This window comes from Abramis brama (assembly GCF_963993115.1).
Source record: "Abramis brama genome assembly, chromosome: 9".
In the NCBI taxonomy this organism is placed as follows: Eukaryota; Metazoa; Chordata; class Actinopteri; order Cypriniformes; family Leuciscidae; genus Abramis; species Abramis brama.
In genome coordinates, this window is record NC_139971.1 from 41,205,961 (window position 1) to 41,225,968 (window position 20,008).

The window sequence follows — 20,008 nt, forward strand, 5'->3', positions numbered from 1 at the left end:
TCTCTGCTCCGCGATGTGTGTTTCACTGCGTGAGAACATGGTGTGTGTGAGAGCGGCGTGGCTTGTTAGCGGGTGACCTTTCCAACGTGATTACGTGGATGTGCAAGATGAGCATTTGTGGTTAAAAAGTATATAAATGTTTATTTAGACCAATGGTTTGTCTAGAAAAGACTCTTATTCCTCGCCTGGGATGGTTTCTAGACTTTGAAGCTGCACTGAAACTCACATTTGGACCTTCAACCTGTTGGACCCCATTGAAGTCACTATATGGAGAAACATCCTGGAGTGTTTTCCTCAAAAACCTTCATTTCTTTTCGACTGAAGAAAGAAAGACATGAACATCTTGGATGACGTGGGGGAGAGTACATTATCAGGAAATTTAATTCTGGAGTGATCTACTTGTGAGTATGGTGAGATGGGGGCGGGGCTTACCGTAGAGCTCAGCAAAGCCGTTCATTGGTAGGCGGGATGTGCCCGTCACAAACTGTAGCAAACGGATCCGCTTTTCTGCATCCATCAGCAGCACCGCCTGAAATCCCATAAACAATGAGCCGATGCGTTAAAACTGACCATTACACTGTCTACATTACATTCTTCATTCTGATTATTAGTAATAACATATGTAAAAGTGATTTAGGGATTTAGATACTTGCTATGCACAAGAATAGCCATTAGTTGTGGTAAAAATCATTATAATTTAAATCCTCCAGTGGCTCACTGATTTACATGTAGGGCTGTTCGATTATGGTAAACATCAGAATCATGATTATTACTGATCAATACTGATGTAACGATTATTTCATGATTACTGTGATTACTAGTGCATCATGGATTCATTAAACTTTTTTTTTTAAACGTCGTTTTGAAAGTAATTTCCTTTGAATATAATTAAACTGTAAAACATAAATAATACAATAATTAAAAATAAATAAATAAATAATTGTAAAAATGAAATAAAATTAAGACAAAATTAATAAAATTAAAACAATTTAAATAAAACAAATAAAATAAAAGTACATATAATTTATTTATACACATTTAATTATTCAATTATTTTTATTTTATTTATTATTATTGTTTATTTGTTTTTCAGTTTAATATAATTTGAAGGAAATTACTTCTATATACACGTGGCACAATAATCATATTTATCTCTATTATCTTGTTTTTAAAATCATACAGAAGTCAGAATCGTAATTGAAATTAAAGCTGCAAGCAGAATTTATCGGGGTTCGAGCAGTTAAGGCCTTTAAGCACAAAAGCATCAAAAGTTATTAAGTTTTATTCAGCAAGCATGTAACCACTGACATAATAGATGGAAAAGACCATTTACAGCCAATACAGGCACTGTACCATAGGAAATATATGGTTTTAAAGCTTTTTAACAGTTATGGCGCCACCTATGGTCCGATCTCCATAAAATTTGGCATGCTTGTTAATGATGCTATGACACATATGCTCACATATGCTTCATTTTTGTGAAGTTCTGAGTTTTCATTTAGGATTTCTAGGCTTTTTAGTGTATTTTGCCACGCCCATTTTATAAATGACCCTATTACAGCCATCCAAATGCAAAAGTTAAACTTTTTTTCAATAATTATTGATCTAGAGAGTCCAGAGAATTGTCCTAGACTGGTTTGGTTCCGATCCTTACAATTACAATAGGGTTTCAGCGTTTCATGCTTGAACCCCTAATTAAAACTTGATTAATTGCCTAGCCTATTTAAGCCCCATTTTGTTTTATAACCACTAGAGGGCCAGAAGCTACATAGTGTACCTTCAAGTTCAACACTGAAAAGATGTAAAACAAAAATTTCTATGATTTGATTTTAATGATGAAAAAATATGTCAGAAATCAAATCTGACCTTCCAGAACCAGACGATGGCGGGGTGATTTGGGTTGTAGCCATTTTTATATTTCGTGTTTTCTCTCCAGTCGTTGACGTCCACGTCTCCCAAGCCACACATCAACAGCTGAGGAACACAGACAGGTCAGTCAGGGTTTAGAGAGCTCAGATGAATAAAGTTTCTAGAGCAGGTCGTCTCACCTCCAGCTCGTTTTCATCAAAGATCTTGATCAGGTCCAGAGGGATCAGCTCATAGAAACCCTGCAGATAAAACATCAAGACATAAATCAGCGTAAGTCTGGGTGGGCGGCAGTGACCTGAACTGACCGCACGAGCGCCTGTACCTCCTTGAAGGCCGTCATCTGTCTCTGGATCCGGTCTACAAACCTCCACTGCATCACCAGACTGGAAATAAACAGAGGAGAGAGTATTATATCTCGTTTATCTAGCAAACAACACTAACTCAAAGTGATCCCATCAAATTGATGACACTGATTTCTAGTATGAGAACTTTCACAAGTGTCAAATGTGTTGAGGTCTGTCTGTGCCACTAGAGGGCGGTGAAACATACTGAATATACTCCTTTTTGTTGGTGTCATTGACGACAATATCAGCACCTCCTGGCTTCAGATCACGCTGGTGCGTCTGCGGAAGAGATCAAGACATTTACAAATCAAATCCTTTTTACATTTGTATGGTTTCAGAAGTCTTGGGATATAAAGCACAAGTAGATTACCTGTCCAAACAGCTCCTCGTCGATGGCGAACCGGAGGTCCAGGTCTGTGGGGTCGTTCTCCAAAATCCATCGCAGGGAATTAAAATACTCGTTGTCCTAAAATGAAATATGACCCCAAAACAACTGGTTGACAAGTGTTTGAAAACAGGGCATGAATGACTTAACCAAAGTTCAATGGAACATTAATCACAGCATTAGTGGTAACAGCAGTATCATGAGTTAAAATATTAACTTTTACGACTTACTAATAACCCAGAGGCTCAATTAAATACTATGGCACTGCAAAAATATATACCAAAATGTATTTGAAATATATTTATTTTATGCTAAGTATACTAAAAATATATTTACATATTTATGTACTTAATATAAATACCGTGCAATTATGCTTTTGGTATACTAAACTGATATACTTAAAGTCTGCTAAATTGGAACAACTAATTTTGTACTAAATGCATGTTAGTTATCCGGAAATAGTGCTGAAGTTCGACTAAAGATACAGTATACTTAATATATGTCTGTGCTCAAGTGGAACTATTGAAAGTATACTTCAGATACACTTGCATTTAAAGACTGATATTATACAGAGATCATTCTATCCTTACTAATAGTAATATTAAAACATATTTAGGCTTAATATTAAGAAATGTGCATTGTGGAATAAAAAGGTACTCCAAATAAAGTTTAATTATAATATTTATATCAGTAAGTCTTATTTTGATGGATTTGTAGTGTACTTTAGTATGAAATAAATGTATTTTAAATATATTTTGGTATAGTTTTTTTTTCACTAGGATGTACACATTGGAAAAAATGCATTTATTGTGTGGATTTCCTTAAAAATACAATTAAATACAAAACCAATAAATATGATTTAACTGATAAACAAATTAAAAAATACATGTAAAAATAGATAAACAAAATAAAAAATAAATTCATAAATAAAAAATAAATAAAACAATTTATATATATATATATATATATATATATATATATATAAATTGTTTTATTTATTTTTTATTATCTATATTATATATATATATATATATAATAATATTACAAATATAATAAATCAAAATAACTTAATTCAAAATAAATAAGAGAAACTATGTTGTTGTAGTGCACTTCTACTGTTATGTATAGTATATATACATTACATTATTACATTACATTATACATTTAATTCAACAAGTGTCCATTTAAAATGTCAATTTGAGCACATTGCATTGTGGGATACAGTATCTCACATAGTTATATACTGTACAATGAAATATTTGGAAAATGCTGTAGGTCATTCAAGTACTCCATGCTAAAAAGATAATAATAAATAAATAATAATAAGTGATGTTTAGAGTTGATGCTGATTGGTTCAGGTATGGCTGTCACTCACCACTGACTCCATATCCTGTAACGTGATTGGCTTCTGCAACATCATCTTGTAGAAGGGCCGGATGAAGAATGCTGTGCAGACAAGTACAGAAAAACATGTATAAGCCACATGAGGTAAACGATGACATTTAGATCAATCTGCATGCATACAGTGTGTCGAGAGCCACAGCAAAATACTGTGAGTATGAGTTGTGGGTATTTATATTGGTCTTGACAGGTTACTCACCATCCAAAAGCTTCCCGTGATAAACGGCCATTCCAGCCACCCGGCCGATGAACTTGAAGTACGACAGGTGGTCCTCGTTGCACAGACCTGAGTTGGGGTTGATCTGCAGGGTGTAGTTATCCCTGCAACATTCACACGGCACAGCTTTAAAGTCAGTCTTTGAAAAGGTTTATCCATGCATGACCCTTTTCACAGACAGAGTTCTTCCCACTACATGTTTTTTGTGTAAAAAAAAAAAAAAAAAAAAAAAAAAAAAAAAATTATATATATATATATATATATATATATATATATATATATATATATATATATATATATAGATATATATATATATATAGATATATATATATATATAGATATAGATATAGATATATATATACACTTTTTAAAAACTTTTTTCATAAAATAAAAAAAATTATATAAAGTTGATAAATATATATAAAATAATATAAAATCAAATTTAAATAAATAAATATGAGTATATAATGAGTATATAATATATATATATATATATATATATATATATATATATATATATATATATGAAAAAAATTACAATTAAATGAAAAAATAATATAAACAATTTTGTAAAATATTATATTATAAAATATATTATAAAATATTATAAAATTTAATGAAAAAAATATATAATTTAAAAAAAAATATTATAAAATAAATAAATAAAAATTACATATCAGTTCCAGATTCCTAGAAAAGTTTAACACTGTGATGACGCATTCCCACAGTTATTAACATTGTAAATCTAGCAAATTGATGTTCATTTAAAACACTATATTTTGCGTTTTTGTGACTTAGCATCAAATACAGAAAGCTAGTCAACGCTACTGTGTTTCTAATACAACGGCAAATTTGACATCTTTCTTTCTTCTGACCACCGTAATCAATTTCTCAATATTTTACCTCTTTTTGAAAGCTGTGGAAACACTATTGTTGATTTTTTTCTTTTGCTTTTGGGGCAAATGTGAACGCAAAAATTATATTTGCTTACCCAAGTTTACCCAAATATGACGACTTAATCTGAGAATCCTGGAAATGTGAAAAGGGTGCATTTAAAGGGCCAGTTCCATCACTCACGTGGCAGAATACTCAAACAGCCCATAATATGGGTTGAACATTTCCTTGGAGATCAGGAAGAACCATTCCCGGGCCACGCCCCCATAGTCGAGGCCCTTCTCCCCCTCGAACTCCACCCAGAGACGGGCCTTCAGCAGGTCCGAGCGCTTGACGGCCAGGATCCGCCGGTACGAGTCCTCCAGAAGAGCGTTACGCCTCACATTCAGCTCGAAGCGGTTCGGGATGTCAGCCTGGAGACCGAAGAAAAGATTGATTATCATTATTACATTTTTTAATTCATTTATCCTTCAGGTTTTGACTGGATCAAACATGTTAGGTGATGACAAAAAGATTTTTCCAGCCCACACAGTATTGGATGCATTAGCACTTAGGGGTGTAGCGATACCCTCATGTCACGATTCGATACACATCACGATACTGAACTCATGATACGATATTACTGCGATATTCCAAGACATATGATAAAAGGTAAACAAAATGTACTGTTGATTAAAATGCTAAATTTGGTGTTAAATTGTGAGTGTAAATGAATAGTCTTGGACTTGGTGCTCGTAACCCAAAGCACAGGACAATAGAGACGCCAGAATAACAATATTCATGATTCTGAAGATTAAAATACAGAATTATTATTATTTTAGATTAATATGCTTGCACTCTGTCACTGACCTGATGTATGTAAAATAATGTAGGCACTTTTTACTGGTAACATCAGACATTTAGCATTTTCAGGACACAAATAGTCCCCTATTGCATTATTATACATTATATTCAACATTATATATAGTAGTTTAATGTAGTACTGACACTAAAACTCTGAAAACTTGAATTTTTCTCACACAGTAATTTTTATTTTGGCTGAATTATACACAATACATATTGTCACTATCCACGATACATATTGGTGCATTTTTGTATTGAGATATATTGTGACACCCCTAATTAACACAAAATAAGAATTCCAATGAAAGACTATGAAATCAAACAACTGATTCCTTTAAAATAATGTGGGCTGATGAATTGTGCAAAATAAGACCAGGAATGTCAATTGGGTCACTTTTGATTTCACGTCATCTTCAAAGTCAAGTTAGTTGAAATCATGTTAGTGTACGTCTATCTGGCACTAGTGTGAGCTTTACGTTCACTAATTCAGAAGTATCCAATCTATACTAGATTCTTTGGTTACACTTCACAATAAGGTCTCATTAGTTAATGTATTAATTAACATGAACTAACAATGAGCAATACATTTGTTACAGTATTTATTAATCTTTGTTAATATTAGTTAATAAAAATACAGCTGTTCATGTTAGCTCACAGTGCATTGACTAATGTTAACAAATACAACTTCTGATTTTAATAATGTATTAGTAAATGTTGAAATTAATATCTTAGATTAATAAATGCTGAAGAAGTATTGTTCATTCTTAGTTCATGTAAACTAAGGTAGTTAACTAATGAAAGCTTATTGTAAAGTGTTACCGATTCTTTAGATTTTAAAACGACATTAATTGTGATAACTGTTGAACAAACCCGTCCATAAACCCCAGATATAGTTGGTCTAGATGTTGAGATCTGAATGGGACAGAAAAAGCCTGAAATGGACTGAATGTGAAGGACACGGACGTACCGGTTTCTTCAGTTTCTTGCGGAAGTATTCATACTTCTGTTTATAGTCTCTGGAGTAAGGCACGGCCTGAAATAAAACAGAACACAATGACTTCGCCAATAATCCATCAGCTCTCCGACAGAGATCATTCAGCTCAACCAGGACCAATATAACTTCCCCTCATGACACGCACAAACCTCTTACAGGAAATGAACAGGAAGAAATGTACAGGGTTTCAGGCTCAGAATACTTTTAGAAACAAGATATGGCAAAAATCACTGCAGCCCATCTCAGTGTGATCCATTAATGCTTAAAGATCCGTTTCTATTGGCTCCAACAGAATGCCTGACTGTACATTAACAGAATCAGAAAACACACTTACTGGACCAGTGATGGCGGAGTTCTGCAGTCTTGGATCTTCCCACTGCGTGACTTTAGTGTCTAAAAAAAAAAAAAAAAAAAAAAACATTTATTTATTTACAAAATAAAACAAAAAATTAAATAAAAAAGAGAGTATAAATAAAAATAAAAATGAAATAATTTATCAATTTGAAAAACATTTATAAATATAAAAGATTTTTTAAATATTAAAATAAAATGTAAATAAATAATACATATAAGTATATTAAAGTACGGTGTGTAGAAAAGTTATAAATTAAATAAAAATAAGTTTAAAAACATAATATAAAACAGTTTTAAAAAAGATTGTATAAAATGAAATTAATATATAATAGAAATGTTATAAATTAATTTAATATATATATATATATATATATATATATATATATATATATATATATATATATATATTCATTTATTAAAAATATATATTTTTTAAATGTTTATTTTATATATATATATATATATATATAAACATTTTAAAAAATATATAATTTAAATAAAATGTAAATAAATAAATATTGAATAATAAAATTAATTTATATATACCATAATAGTACGGTATATATAAATTAAATAAAAAATAAGTTTAAAAACATAATATAAAAGAGTTTTAAAAATATTGTATAAAATTTAAACATTTTAAAAATTGCACATATCAGTTCCAGATTCCAAGAAAAAGTTCTATATTGTGGGTTTTTTGGATTGGTGTAATTATGAATGAGCCACTTACTGTGATCGATGTAGAAGATTCTGCCGTCACTATGTACTCGCTCCTCCCAGCCAGGCTATAAGAGACACACACACACACACACACGCACACACACAGGCACACACACACACACACACACACACACACACACACACACACACACACACACACACACACACACACACACACACACACACACACACACACACACACACACACACACACACACACACACCATTTTAACATCTGTCCTGAACACCATATCAATAAAATCATATTATGATTATGACATCAGCGATGACATCGTCCATCGTACCGGCAGTGGGCCGAGGTCAGTGGGGTCAAGGGAGACTCTCCTCATCTGCATGGGAACCTTCAGCCGTGGGTCGTCCTGTGACGGCACAGGAAACAGGATGGCAAACACAGGAAGTACATTTCAGCATGAACAATGGTATGGAACAATGAACAAGTATTATAGTCATATGCATATGGAAATGCCATGTCATATAATATAAAAATAAAAGTATTTCTGTTTGTGTCTGTCGTACCCATGAGGTGGTCTTAGTGTTGTGGTCTATGAAAAACGCCCGTCCGTTTGGAGCGCTGCGCACCTCCCAGCCGGTCGGCATCAGACCCAAGGGCTCCGGTGTGTGTGTGTGTGCGTGTGTGTGCTGCGGGGACACTTCCGGGGACAGCAGGGGCGGAGCGTAGCCTGTGGGATTCTGGGAGAGAGACATGGCCCCGCCCGTCACCTCAGAGGGAGGCTGTATGAGCTGAAATACAGAGGTCAAAGTTTAGGATAGAAATATAGAAATATTCTGCATTATTACGCCACAAATTAGGACCACACAATTCATCGAAATTAGACGCAATCGCAAAGCAAATTGATCAGGTGCTTTCCACCATCTTCCCAAACGTGTAATGAGATGCACTTATAAACTGGCTGTTTTCAACAGAACAGAAACTTTAAGGCCTCTCTGCACTTTTCTGCCAAAATAAAAAGCTTGATGGTTTAAAATTTACAAATGGAGAAATTAAGTCAGCCATAATTAGTTCTGAAAAAAATATAATTCTTCTTCTTATTATTATTATTTCTTTTTTTTATTTTGTTTAATATTTTTATTTAGTAATAATAATAATAACAACAACAATAACAAAACATAAAATTAAATAAAAATTGATATAAAATAAAAAAAAGAGTACAAATAAAAAAATCTAAATAATTTTAGACAGCCATAATTAGCTCTGTAAAATATTATTATTATTATTATTATTATATTAATTTTCTTAAATACTTAACATTAATTATTCTACTGTGAAATATTACAGAAGTGCTTTCTTATTTTGTTTAATATTTTTTTTCAGTATTAATAATAATAATAATAATAATTATTATTATTATTATTATTAATTATAACTATTTTCACTTTTATTGTTGATTTAATTTTTATTACTAAATTCTTGTTTAGTTTCATAGTATTTATATTTATAATAATAACAAAAATAATATATTTGTTGTTATTATTATTATTTTATAGTCATATATAATCACAATATTTGGGCCAAACTGTGCAGCCATACAAACAAGCAATGCAAGCCTGTAGCTTAAAAAAATAAAATAATAATAATAATTAATTACAATTTTTATCAGAAAAAAACTATTATTTATAAAAGGAGCAATTCCAATAGGGTCCTCACACCATCGGTGCTTGGGCCCTAATTATTCAACATTATTTCCCACAAAATTGTGGGAAGAGAGAACCGTTCAACCCGGAAGGAGACGTACCTGAATGAGCGGCCGTGTCCAGGTCGTGGTTCTGCTGTTGTGATTGACGTAATAAAGTCTCCCTTTACTGTCCTGCTTTTCCTCCCATCCCGGAGGCAGCCCGGCAGAGGTGGGTAATAGCTAACGGGAAGAACAGAAAAGGATAAAAGAGAGTAAAAAAATGAAAATGTAGAGAGGAAAGCAAAAAAAAGGGAAACAATCCATTACAGATCGTCCGTTTGGTTCATAAATAGCCATCAGTTAGCAGTTTGCCTCTCAAAACACAGTTTGCCTCTCAAACACACTGTCCTCTGGGAGCAGATGAGGGATGTACTGTGAGGTTCAGGGCATGCTGGGAAATCTGGGGCATCTAAGATTACACATCATGTGCTGGGAGACTGAGCAAAACACGGCTGAAACTAGAGCACACGGCGAGAGTTCGGGCTGGCCTCGGACGCATGGGTAACACTTTACAATAATGCTCATTAGTTAGCATTAGCTAACTACATTAGTTAGCATGAACTAATAATCAACTGTACTTATACAGCATTATGAACAGCTGTATTTTTATTAATTAACTAACGTTAACAAAGATTAATAAATACTGTAACAAATGTATTGTATTTTTTAAATAAATAAATAAATACATAAAAGAAAATGTATTTTTGGCTCATGTGGATGAAAGACAACAACTCCCAGAATGCACTTGCTTCGCTGCCCTACGAGGACACTCCCAAGCCACGCCTACCGGTTACAGAGGGCCGTATCGGAAGAAATGATACAACTAGGCTACTAGTCGACTCGAAACTGAAAAGACGGCGTTTTATCGTGAGATCCCCCTATGGGCGGGTTGAAGACATGCGGGACGAGCTCCTCCTACTGGCTGGAGTCTCTCGCCTCTGGACAGAAAAGCCTCAGATGACGATAAATGACGATTTTTGCATCATCTGAGGTTTTTTTCCAGACACACAATACAGAAATCTCTCGTCTCAGGGGGACATGAGGGAGGGAAGCACGGTCACTCCAAAATACTACCGGGTTTCTACTGATACAAAGCTTAATGCTAATCGGTGAAGTATCCCTTTAACTGCTTCTATTGTTCTCATTTGTAAGTCGCTTTGGATAAAAGCGTCTGCTAAATGAATAAATGTAAATGTAAATGTTTCAGTGCTCTCACCACGGGGTGAACCGGATGCTCTTCCGCCGTGAGGGTCTGTGCGCTTCCTCTGCGGCTGCCGTGACCCTGTGGCTGAGGAAAAACACAAGTTTAACTAAATATGAGAGGAAACTACATGCTCTGGAATGTTAAACATTGTTTATATAAATGTTGTTTACACTGTTACAGATACACTGGGTTTAAATATAACAATGAGCACATTTACATGCGATTATAATGGGATTTTGGCGATATTGCGATCCAGCTTTACCTCATGTACTTCAATCAAACTAATGCGATTACCTAGTAACCATAATCACTGCGCACATTACTATTTATCTTAATTTACACGTCAGAGGTCAAATTATCAATATAGTCAATGTTAAACTCAGTTGGAGCATCTTATGAATCATTAAGGAATCAGTCTCTTGCACCAGCCACAAAAACCAAGTCAAGACCCATTTCGACTTTTATGTCAGCGGCTTAAAGGTGCTGTATGTAACTTTTTCACTCTACTAAAGCATACAAATACCATAATATGTTTGCATATATTGAGGAAACATGCTAAGTTCACATATTCGTTTCTATGAAAAACACTTCTACAGCCAGTTATTTTACATTGAAATGTGCGTTTCCAGGCTGGAATGTTTGTTTATGTTTTGGTCTGTAATACTACGCGTCGCCAATTTGCCAGTTTTCATTGTCCATTGCACTCGTTCCTGTTGCATATGCTCAAACTGGCAACCCGTGTGAGCGTCGAGTCTGAGGAGGGGGCGGGGGAAATGACGATCTCCGGTGTTTTGAATTGGACTGCAGTACCTATTTCGACCACTAGTTGTCATTCTTACAGACTGCACCTTTAATGTGAGGAATATTCCTTATATGACACCTAATATCACACATAGGTGTGATTGGCAAAGGACAAAAAAGCAGGAAAATATACGGCGACATACCACTGGAGTGACATGAAGACATGATTCAGAGGCACAAAAAATGTTGACAGCGGTGAGCGGTCATTATGTTTACCAATACCCAAACCGTGCTTTGCACGTGACCCGCAAAAAAAATAATAATCATAAAAAAGCGGATTTGCATGATTTACGAGAGCATCATTGTCAGGTCGGAAAAGCCGGATTTCCGGATTTATCCGGAAGAATCACACCCCTGAATATATATTTGGCATCTGAAATAAACATTGTAAGGAGTAAGAAAATGTGTGAGTTGCTTTAAGTATTTAGTTAGCATTAGTTTGACACTATCATTCAAAAGTTTGGGGTCAGTAATTTTTTTATAAATGTTTTTGAAAGAAGTCTCTTCTGCTCAGCAACGCTGCATTCATTTGATTAAAAATACACTAAAAATGATAATATTGTGAAAAATTATAATTTAAAACAGCTGTTTTCTATGTGAATACTAAGTGTAATTTATTCCTTGTGATCAAATCAGAATTTTCAGCATCATTACTCCAGTCTTCAGTGTCACATGATCCTTCAGAAATCATTCTAATATGATGATTTAATGATCAAGAAACATTTCTGATTATTATCAGTGTTAAAAACATTTGTGCTGCTTAATATTTTTGTGTTCACGATTCTTTGATAAACAGAACATTCAAAAGAACTGTTTATTTGAAATACAAATATTTTGTAATATAATAAATGTCTTTACTGATCAATTTGATCAATGGACTACTTGCACTGAGTCTTGTGTCACACTAATAGTACAACTCAAAAAAACAAGTACAAAACCTTAATTAGTTTATTTCTGGTTATGTATATTCTAAATGTGCTGCAGTCACCTAGTTGACTAAACCTAAAATGATTGTTCGTAAAAAGATAAAAAATTCTGGACATTTTCAGAGACGGGAGAAGAGATATTCAGCTGATAATTACTCAACGCAACATGAAGTTTTAACCCAACCCAAGCATTTTATGTACTTGCCAAAGACTTTGTGACGTGTGCATGCGTGCAAGTGTGTGTGTGTGTGGACTGACCGTGAGGGACGTGCGTCTGTCGTTTCCTGGCTGAAGTCGACTGAACTCCTCACAGAATCCCGTGAACTCCATCGGGGAGTGGGGGGGCGGTGGCGAGCGCTCGCTGAGGCTGTATAACGTGGACTCATCTGCCGTTATGATCTCCCAGCTCTACAAAACACACACACACACAGATGTGAATGTGTGTCGTTTGCCCATGTGTTCGGAAGAAGTCACAGAAGAGTGTGTGTGAGTACCTCAGGTGACTCTCTGCGCTCATGGTTCTCGTCATGTTCAGATATTTGTCTGCGTGTGAGGAACGCCCGCTGGGACTCGTTGTGTGTATCCTGTCTCTGTTCATTGTCTCTTTGAGTGTCCCTGTAAATCAGGACAAAACACACACTTCAGTGCTCAAAATGACCCAGAAAGACTCAAATAAAGCAGGTGAGCTGACCAGCCGAGAGCAGAGGAAGGAAATAAGAGGCCGGTCTAAGGTAGAACAGGATGATTGACTTCTAAAGAGTTTTGTGTAAGGGGGTCATGACCTGCTGATTGCTGAAAGTCTACAGAAAATAAATGCATTATGTCTCACACACACACACACAAAAACATATTTAGAGGGTCAAAATTATGTTTATATCCTGATTATGAAAATTCCTGACCTTTTTTTATGATTTTATATATCTTTTTATATAGAGTGAAAGAAAAGCAAAAAAAGAGAATAAAATAAAATAAATAAATAAAATAAAATAAAAAATAAAACAAAAAAATAAAATACTGACCTTTCAAATGTAAAATATGGCTTTTTCTCAGTCAAAGTGCAGAATGTATGTTTGATGCACTAATAAAAAATAAATACATGAATAAATAAAATAAAACAATATAAAAAATAAAACAAACAAAATATAAAATAAAGTCAATTGCAAAATGCATATTAAGTGTACTTAATAAATCTAAATAAAAATAATAAAAATATAAAATAAAACAAATACTGACCTTTTTAAATATAAAATCTTAACGGCCTTTTGCTTCTCAGTCAAAATATATAGAATATATATAATACATATAAATACATATGTATAAATAAATGTAAACTTGATGTATTAATAAAATAATAAAATAAATAAAAATAAATAAAATAAAAATATAAAATAAAGTAAAATAAATACTGTCCTTTTTAAATTTTAAATCTTAACATGGCCTTTTGCGCAAAAAGTATATTTGATGTACTAAAAACAAATTTAAAAGCAATTAAGTAAATTGTAATTCAGATGGTCAAACTCCACTGCGACAGCGACAGCAAGGTCATGGGGTTGATTGAAACCATATGCCAAATTAATTAACGTAAAAGACAAATCCAAATATTTACATTGAGCACTGGGTGTGTGTGTGTGTGTGTGTGTTTTTAAGGAGGTGATAATTACTGGATGGTGGGTCTGTGCCACTGTGTGGTCCTGCTCTCGTGGTTGACGTAGTAAGTTCGTCCCAGGTTGTCCTGCCTCTCCTCCCAGCCAGGGGGCAGCGCAGGCAGCTGATGGGGGTGATGAGGACTGCATAATTCATGAGGCTCCAAAAACTCCCAACCAGGCTACAAGACAGAAATGACCAGAGTATTAAAGGGGTGGTTGATTATGATTTCACTTTTCTAACTTTAGTTAGTGTGTAATGTTGCTGTTTGAGCATAAACAACACCTGCTAAGTTACAACGCTCAAAGTTCAAAGCAAAGGGAGATATTTTCTTTTAAAGAAATTGCTTTTTAAGGACGGCTGGTAGGGATTAAACGACATTCCTCCCGGGTTAGTGACATCACAAACCCTAAAATTTACATAAACCCCGCCCCCAGGAACATGATTCATAGATTATCGTGACAGAATATGCTAATCAATGACTAGAAGATAGTTAACTACACATAAGCTACCTTTCATTTGCATTTAAAGGGACAGACACAAAACGGTGCTTTTGCTCACCCTCAAAAAGTGACAATTTTAACAAGCTATATAAAAATATCTGTGGGGTATTTTGAGCTATAACTTCACATACACACTCTGGGGACATAAGAGACTTATTTTACATCTTGTGGAAAGGGCATTATACCACCCCTTTCAAACATTGAGCTGTTACTTTTCTTACAAGCAATTCTATGGGGAAATCCTCTTTTTGTGTGATTATTTTGGTCAGTACTTTGTTACCAGCCATTTAACTGCTTTTCATGCTAAGTGAATTCATGGTACACATATTTAATTCCTGTGAATTCAGGACTGATCAAGCTCTCTTTAATCTACTGTCGGTGCAGTTTTGGACGCCTCGAATCGCGCCTGTATTTCTCGATGTGAACACACCCGACACCAGGATCAACACGGCCCTCGTACATTGAGGACGTGCTGGAAAAGTACACAGTGACTCTGCTGGTTCTATAATAAAGTTATTGTGCATAAATATAACTCACGTGTTTAAGCACAAACAAATGTCTTTAGTTTGCTGAAGGCTGTTTCTTTTGTTTGGAAACTCGATGACATTCAATGCTAGTTCAAAGAAATCACATGCATGGTACAGGACAGAACGCTTACAGCATTTCAAAACAACAAGAACAAAAGCTCATGGATTAGCGGTGTTTACCTGTGTAAAACTCACCGACATTGTGCTTTGATGATGTTGAAGGCAGTTGCTAAAGATTTAATTGCTAAGGTTTTCTGAATGGTTTCTTAGTGACCTAATTTAAAACATGGCTCAGGCCCAAAAAAAATGTAATAAAAAGAATTATATGTATATATATATATATATATATATATATATATATATATATATATATATATATATATATATATATATATATATATATATATATATATATATATATATATATATATATATATACACAAGCCATATTTTAAATTAGGTCACTTAACATGATCTCTTGTTTCTCAGTAAAAGTATAAAAATAAAATAAAATAAAATAAAATAGGTAATATCTTTACATGATCTTATTCATGATCTTGTTTCTCAGTAAAAGCGAAAAAATAACAAAAACAATAAATACATTTTAAAAATTCTGAGCTAATATCTTAGTTAATATCTTAACATGAACTGATGTTTTTTTCAGTAAAAATACAAAAAAAAATTACATAAAAATAATTAAGTCCTGGCCTTAATATCGTTACATGCCCTTATGTTTCTCAGTAAAGGTGCAAATTCTGCTAAATGTATATTTTATTTATTTAAAAAAATGAAACAATAGTAACAGTGATTTTGGACTAAATAACACATTAAATTGACTAAAAAAACACATTAAAAAACTGAATCAAATGCAAATAAATACAACATCCACAAATGTTAAATGTACAACAATTTCCCACAACCATAATTCCTGATTTTCCATTCAAGCCCAAAGTCTGTCTATCTGCCGTTCTGTTAAGAAATAACCCCAAGCTCAAGGTCAAAAACTAGTCTGAGAAGCAGAATAAGGAAAGTTTGTGCTTGAGGAAAGAAAGCACTTTAGATCGCAGATAGCAGATGAAATGAGGAAATATTTTCATAATCTCTCAATCCAACACAAATACTGCTGGAAACTACATCAGTAATGATACTTCCTTTAAACTGTTGAGTCAGATTTAAAGATGTAGGAAATCATTAATGTACTGTTTACATATACACACAGCTGCGCTATATTGTGAATCAACGCAGCAACCTTTATCTGTGACTTTATTCATGATCTCACTGCTTAATTGACCCTTCGCAGGGAGTTTGACTGACAGGCGATCTGACCAATCATAATCCGCCATCCGCCGAATCCGCCATTTTGGTCCGAAAAAGCAGTCAGGAGAGTTAGTGTTTCACTGCGTGAGAACATGGTGTGTGTGAGAGCGGCGTGGCTTGTCGGACATAGCAACAGTAACTAAAGGGGGCGGGTCTTTGCGAACAGTCAATTCCACTTTTTTTTTTTGTTCTATTGAAGAACATTCAAGACCTCTAGAATTACAATGTGTTTGTTAGCAAAGCTTGTGTTTGTGTGTGCATTATTCTTACATCCGTATTCTCGGTTAGTTCAGCAGGGTCGTCCTCCGCATCGCTGTTTTTGGGCAGGTAAGTCATCTTCAGTCGCAGATGACCTTTCACCCTCGACTTGTGACTGTATCAAAACACATACATCAACAAAACGTATCATAGCACCAGAAAAATATTGTTTTCCATTGAAGTGTATCAACGGTGTTGATGTGTACATGTTTCAAATGAAAACAGTGCACAGTTACATGATGTCATAGCAGGTCAAAGGGTATATCACAACAACAACAATGTACAGAATGAACGTTACACTAAAAACCATCATGTTTGGGGAATAAAGCATGCAGGTGTTCAGGAGGTACAAACTGCAGTGAGATCTCCTGCTAACCTTCTCGGGTGCAACAGGAAGTCCTTGAAAGTGTACGGCCTTTCATTGGTCGGATTTTCTGTCTGTAGATATACATATTAAAAAAAGATCAAAATATTGAAATATTGTAGCATAATTAGTAACAGTAGCTGTTTTTTTTTTTAGCTGTTATTCGTTATATATTAACAAATAACCAGTGCTGAGAATATTCTATGAAGCAGAGTCATGTGGCTGATATTTTTAAGTCTTAATGTTTATAATCACTCAGCCAACTAACACACACACACACACACACACACAGAGTTTAATGTTCACAGTGACTAATAATGAATTGCAACTGAACCGTTATAAAACCAGAAGGTTTATTTTACGATGCCATGTTAAAATGGGAGCGTCTCTGTAGACGTGTGAGGTCGACCTTCTAAAAATAACACCTAGATTTAACCTAATGACAATAAAAGTGAGGAGTTTCAACAAAAAAAATATGCAGTAAAAAAATTGAGTTCAAAACACAAAATAAAATGATAGTAAATACTCACAGGGATCTGGTGCAGAGGAACATCCACTTGTCCGAGGAAGTCATCCCTCGTCTGCAGAGAATCAAGAAGACAGAAGATTCAGTCAGAGAAACAACTGGATATTATGGAAGCTTGTTTCCGCCACAAAATAAAACATTTTAAAAGATAATTGCGACTTTTTATCTCACAATTGCGAGTTTAATACGACTTTATTATTCAGAATTGCGAAATATAAAGTCAGAATTGCGTGAAATAAAGTCGCAATTGCGTGAAATAAAGTCAGAATACTGACTTTTTTTTCTTGCAATTGCGACTTTATATCACGCAATTCTGACGTTATAACACATAATTGCGAGTTTATATCTCGCAATTCTGACATCTTTTCTCAGAATTGTAAGATATAAAGTCCAATTCTAAGGAAAAAAAAGACAGACTTTATTTTTTTTTACCTCAGAATAGTTTATATCTCACAATTCTGACTTTATAACACGCAATTGCGACTTTATATCATGCAATTCTGACTTTATATCTCCCAATTGCGAGAAAAAAAGTCAGAATTATGAGATAAAAAGTCGCAATTATTAGTTATTTATTATTCAGTGGCGGAAACAAGCTTCCATAGGATATAATACAAACAAAATGAACAAACAAAAAAACATTCATACTGACAGAGCTCAAGGAGTCTCAATGTCTCGGTCTGTTCACAGCCTGAATCGATCACTCGTCCTAAAACACTCTAGAAACAGCCTACCAATTACCCCAAACATCCTTTTGCTTTGTTTTCCTATTATTTGTGATAATATGAGCGCACATACACACAGATAAATGGGCCTGCTTCATTTCAAAACAAAACAAACCATTCTAACACACACACGTGTTTTCTGGTTTTATAGGGACTTTCCATAGACATAATGATTTTTATACTGTACAAACTGTATTATATTCTCTCCCTGTACACTAACTCTACCCCGAAACCTGCCCATCACAGAAAACTTTCTGCATTTTCCACAAAAAAAAAAACATCACTTAGTATGATTTATAAGCTCAAAAAATGTCCCCACAAGGACAAGGATTTCGGATATTGCCATTTTTGTGAGGACATTTTGTTCCCATAATGTAGTGTTTACCTAAACAACACACACACAATTGCTGAACCCTGAGGTTTAGATAACCCGACCAAGAACACACACACACACACACTCACTCACTCACTCACTCAGTCACTCAGTCACTCAGTCACTCAGTCACTCAGTCACTCACTCACTCACTCACTCAGTCACTCACTCACTCACTCAGTCACTCACTCACTCACTCACTCACTCAGTCACTCACTCAGTCACTCACTCACTGAACCCTGCTGAGGTTTAGTTAACCCGACCAAGAACACACACACACACACACACACTCGCTCACTCACTCACTCACTCACTCACTCACTCACTCACTCACTCACTCACTCACTCACTCACTCACTCACTCACTCAACCCTGCTGAGGTTTAGTTAACCCGACCAAGAACACACACACACACACACACACACTCACTCACTCACTCACTCACTCACTCACTCACTCACTCACTCACTCACTCACTCACTCACTCACTCACTCACTCACTCACTCACTCACTCACTCACTCACTCTCACTCACTCACTCACTCACTCACTCACTCACTCACTCACGCTGAGGTTTAGTTAACCCGACCAAGAACACACACACACTCACTCACTCACTCACTCACTCACTCACTCACTCACTCACTCACTCACTCACTCACTCACTCACTCACTCACTCACTCACTCACTCACTCAACCCTGCTGAGGTTTAGTTAACCCGACCAAGAACACACACACACACACACACACACACACTCACACACACTCACTCACTCACTCACTCACTCACTCACACTCACACTCACTTGCTGAACCCTGCTGAGGTTTAGTTAACCCGACCAAGAACACTCACTCACTCACTCACTCACTCACTCACTCACTCACTCACTCACTCACTCACTCACTCACTCACTCACTCACTCACTCACACTGTGGTTATTTTCTCCTCTCTTCCTCCAATACACCACTCATTTCATTCTTCTCTACACGTACATTTTTATTGTCGACTCACTCGAACCCTCATCTGATTTCACCTTTCATCTCCTGTGTATTAAACAGCCTAGAAGTGAATTCTAACACTTGAAACAGGCTGCAGTTGCTCA

General features: G+C 34.8%; 1 protein-coding gene across 2 annotated transcripts in view; it reads right to left on the minus strand.

Annotated features, from left to right (window-relative positions):
• The window catches only part of nedd4a (NEDD4 E3 ubiquitin protein ligase a), a 41,727-nt gene that overhangs the window by 3,691 nt on the left and 18,028 nt on the right, over positions 1-20,008 (minus strand). For both annotated transcript variants that reach the window (XM_084124160.1, XM_084124159.1), the window contains 22 exons: positions 17,811-17,861; positions 17,293-17,354; positions 16,929-17,031; positions 14,329-14,492; positions 13,162-13,282; positions 12,926-13,075; positions 10,953-11,024; positions 9,797-9,916; positions 8,559-8,783; positions 8,327-8,401; positions 8,032-8,086; positions 7,282-7,340; positions 6,921-6,986; positions 5,294-5,523; positions 4,199-4,320; positions 3,974-4,044; positions 2,584-2,679; positions 2,419-2,492; positions 2,192-2,252; positions 2,049-2,108; positions 1,867-1,974; positions 433-529 (listed from right to left, as the gene is read on the minus strand). In XM_084124160.1, coding sequence (XP_083980286.1) covers positions 433-529; positions 1,867-1,974; positions 2,049-2,108; positions 2,192-2,252; positions 2,419-2,492; positions 2,584-2,679; positions 3,974-4,044; positions 4,199-4,320; positions 5,294-5,523; positions 6,921-6,986; positions 7,282-7,340; positions 8,032-8,086; positions 8,327-8,401; positions 8,559-8,783; positions 9,797-9,916; positions 10,953-11,024; positions 12,926-13,075; positions 13,162-13,282; positions 14,329-14,492; positions 16,929-17,031; positions 17,293-17,354; positions 17,811-17,861 — 2,242 coding nt within the window. The remainder of the gene's footprint in view (positions 1-432; positions 530-1,866; positions 1,975-2,048; positions 2,109-2,191; positions 2,253-2,418; positions 2,493-2,583; positions 2,680-3,973; positions 4,045-4,198; positions 4,321-5,293; positions 5,524-6,920; positions 6,987-7,281; positions 7,341-8,031; positions 8,087-8,326; positions 8,402-8,558; positions 8,784-9,796; positions 9,917-10,952; positions 11,025-12,925; positions 13,076-13,161; positions 13,283-14,328; positions 14,493-16,928; positions 17,032-17,292; positions 17,355-17,810; positions 17,862-20,008) is intronic.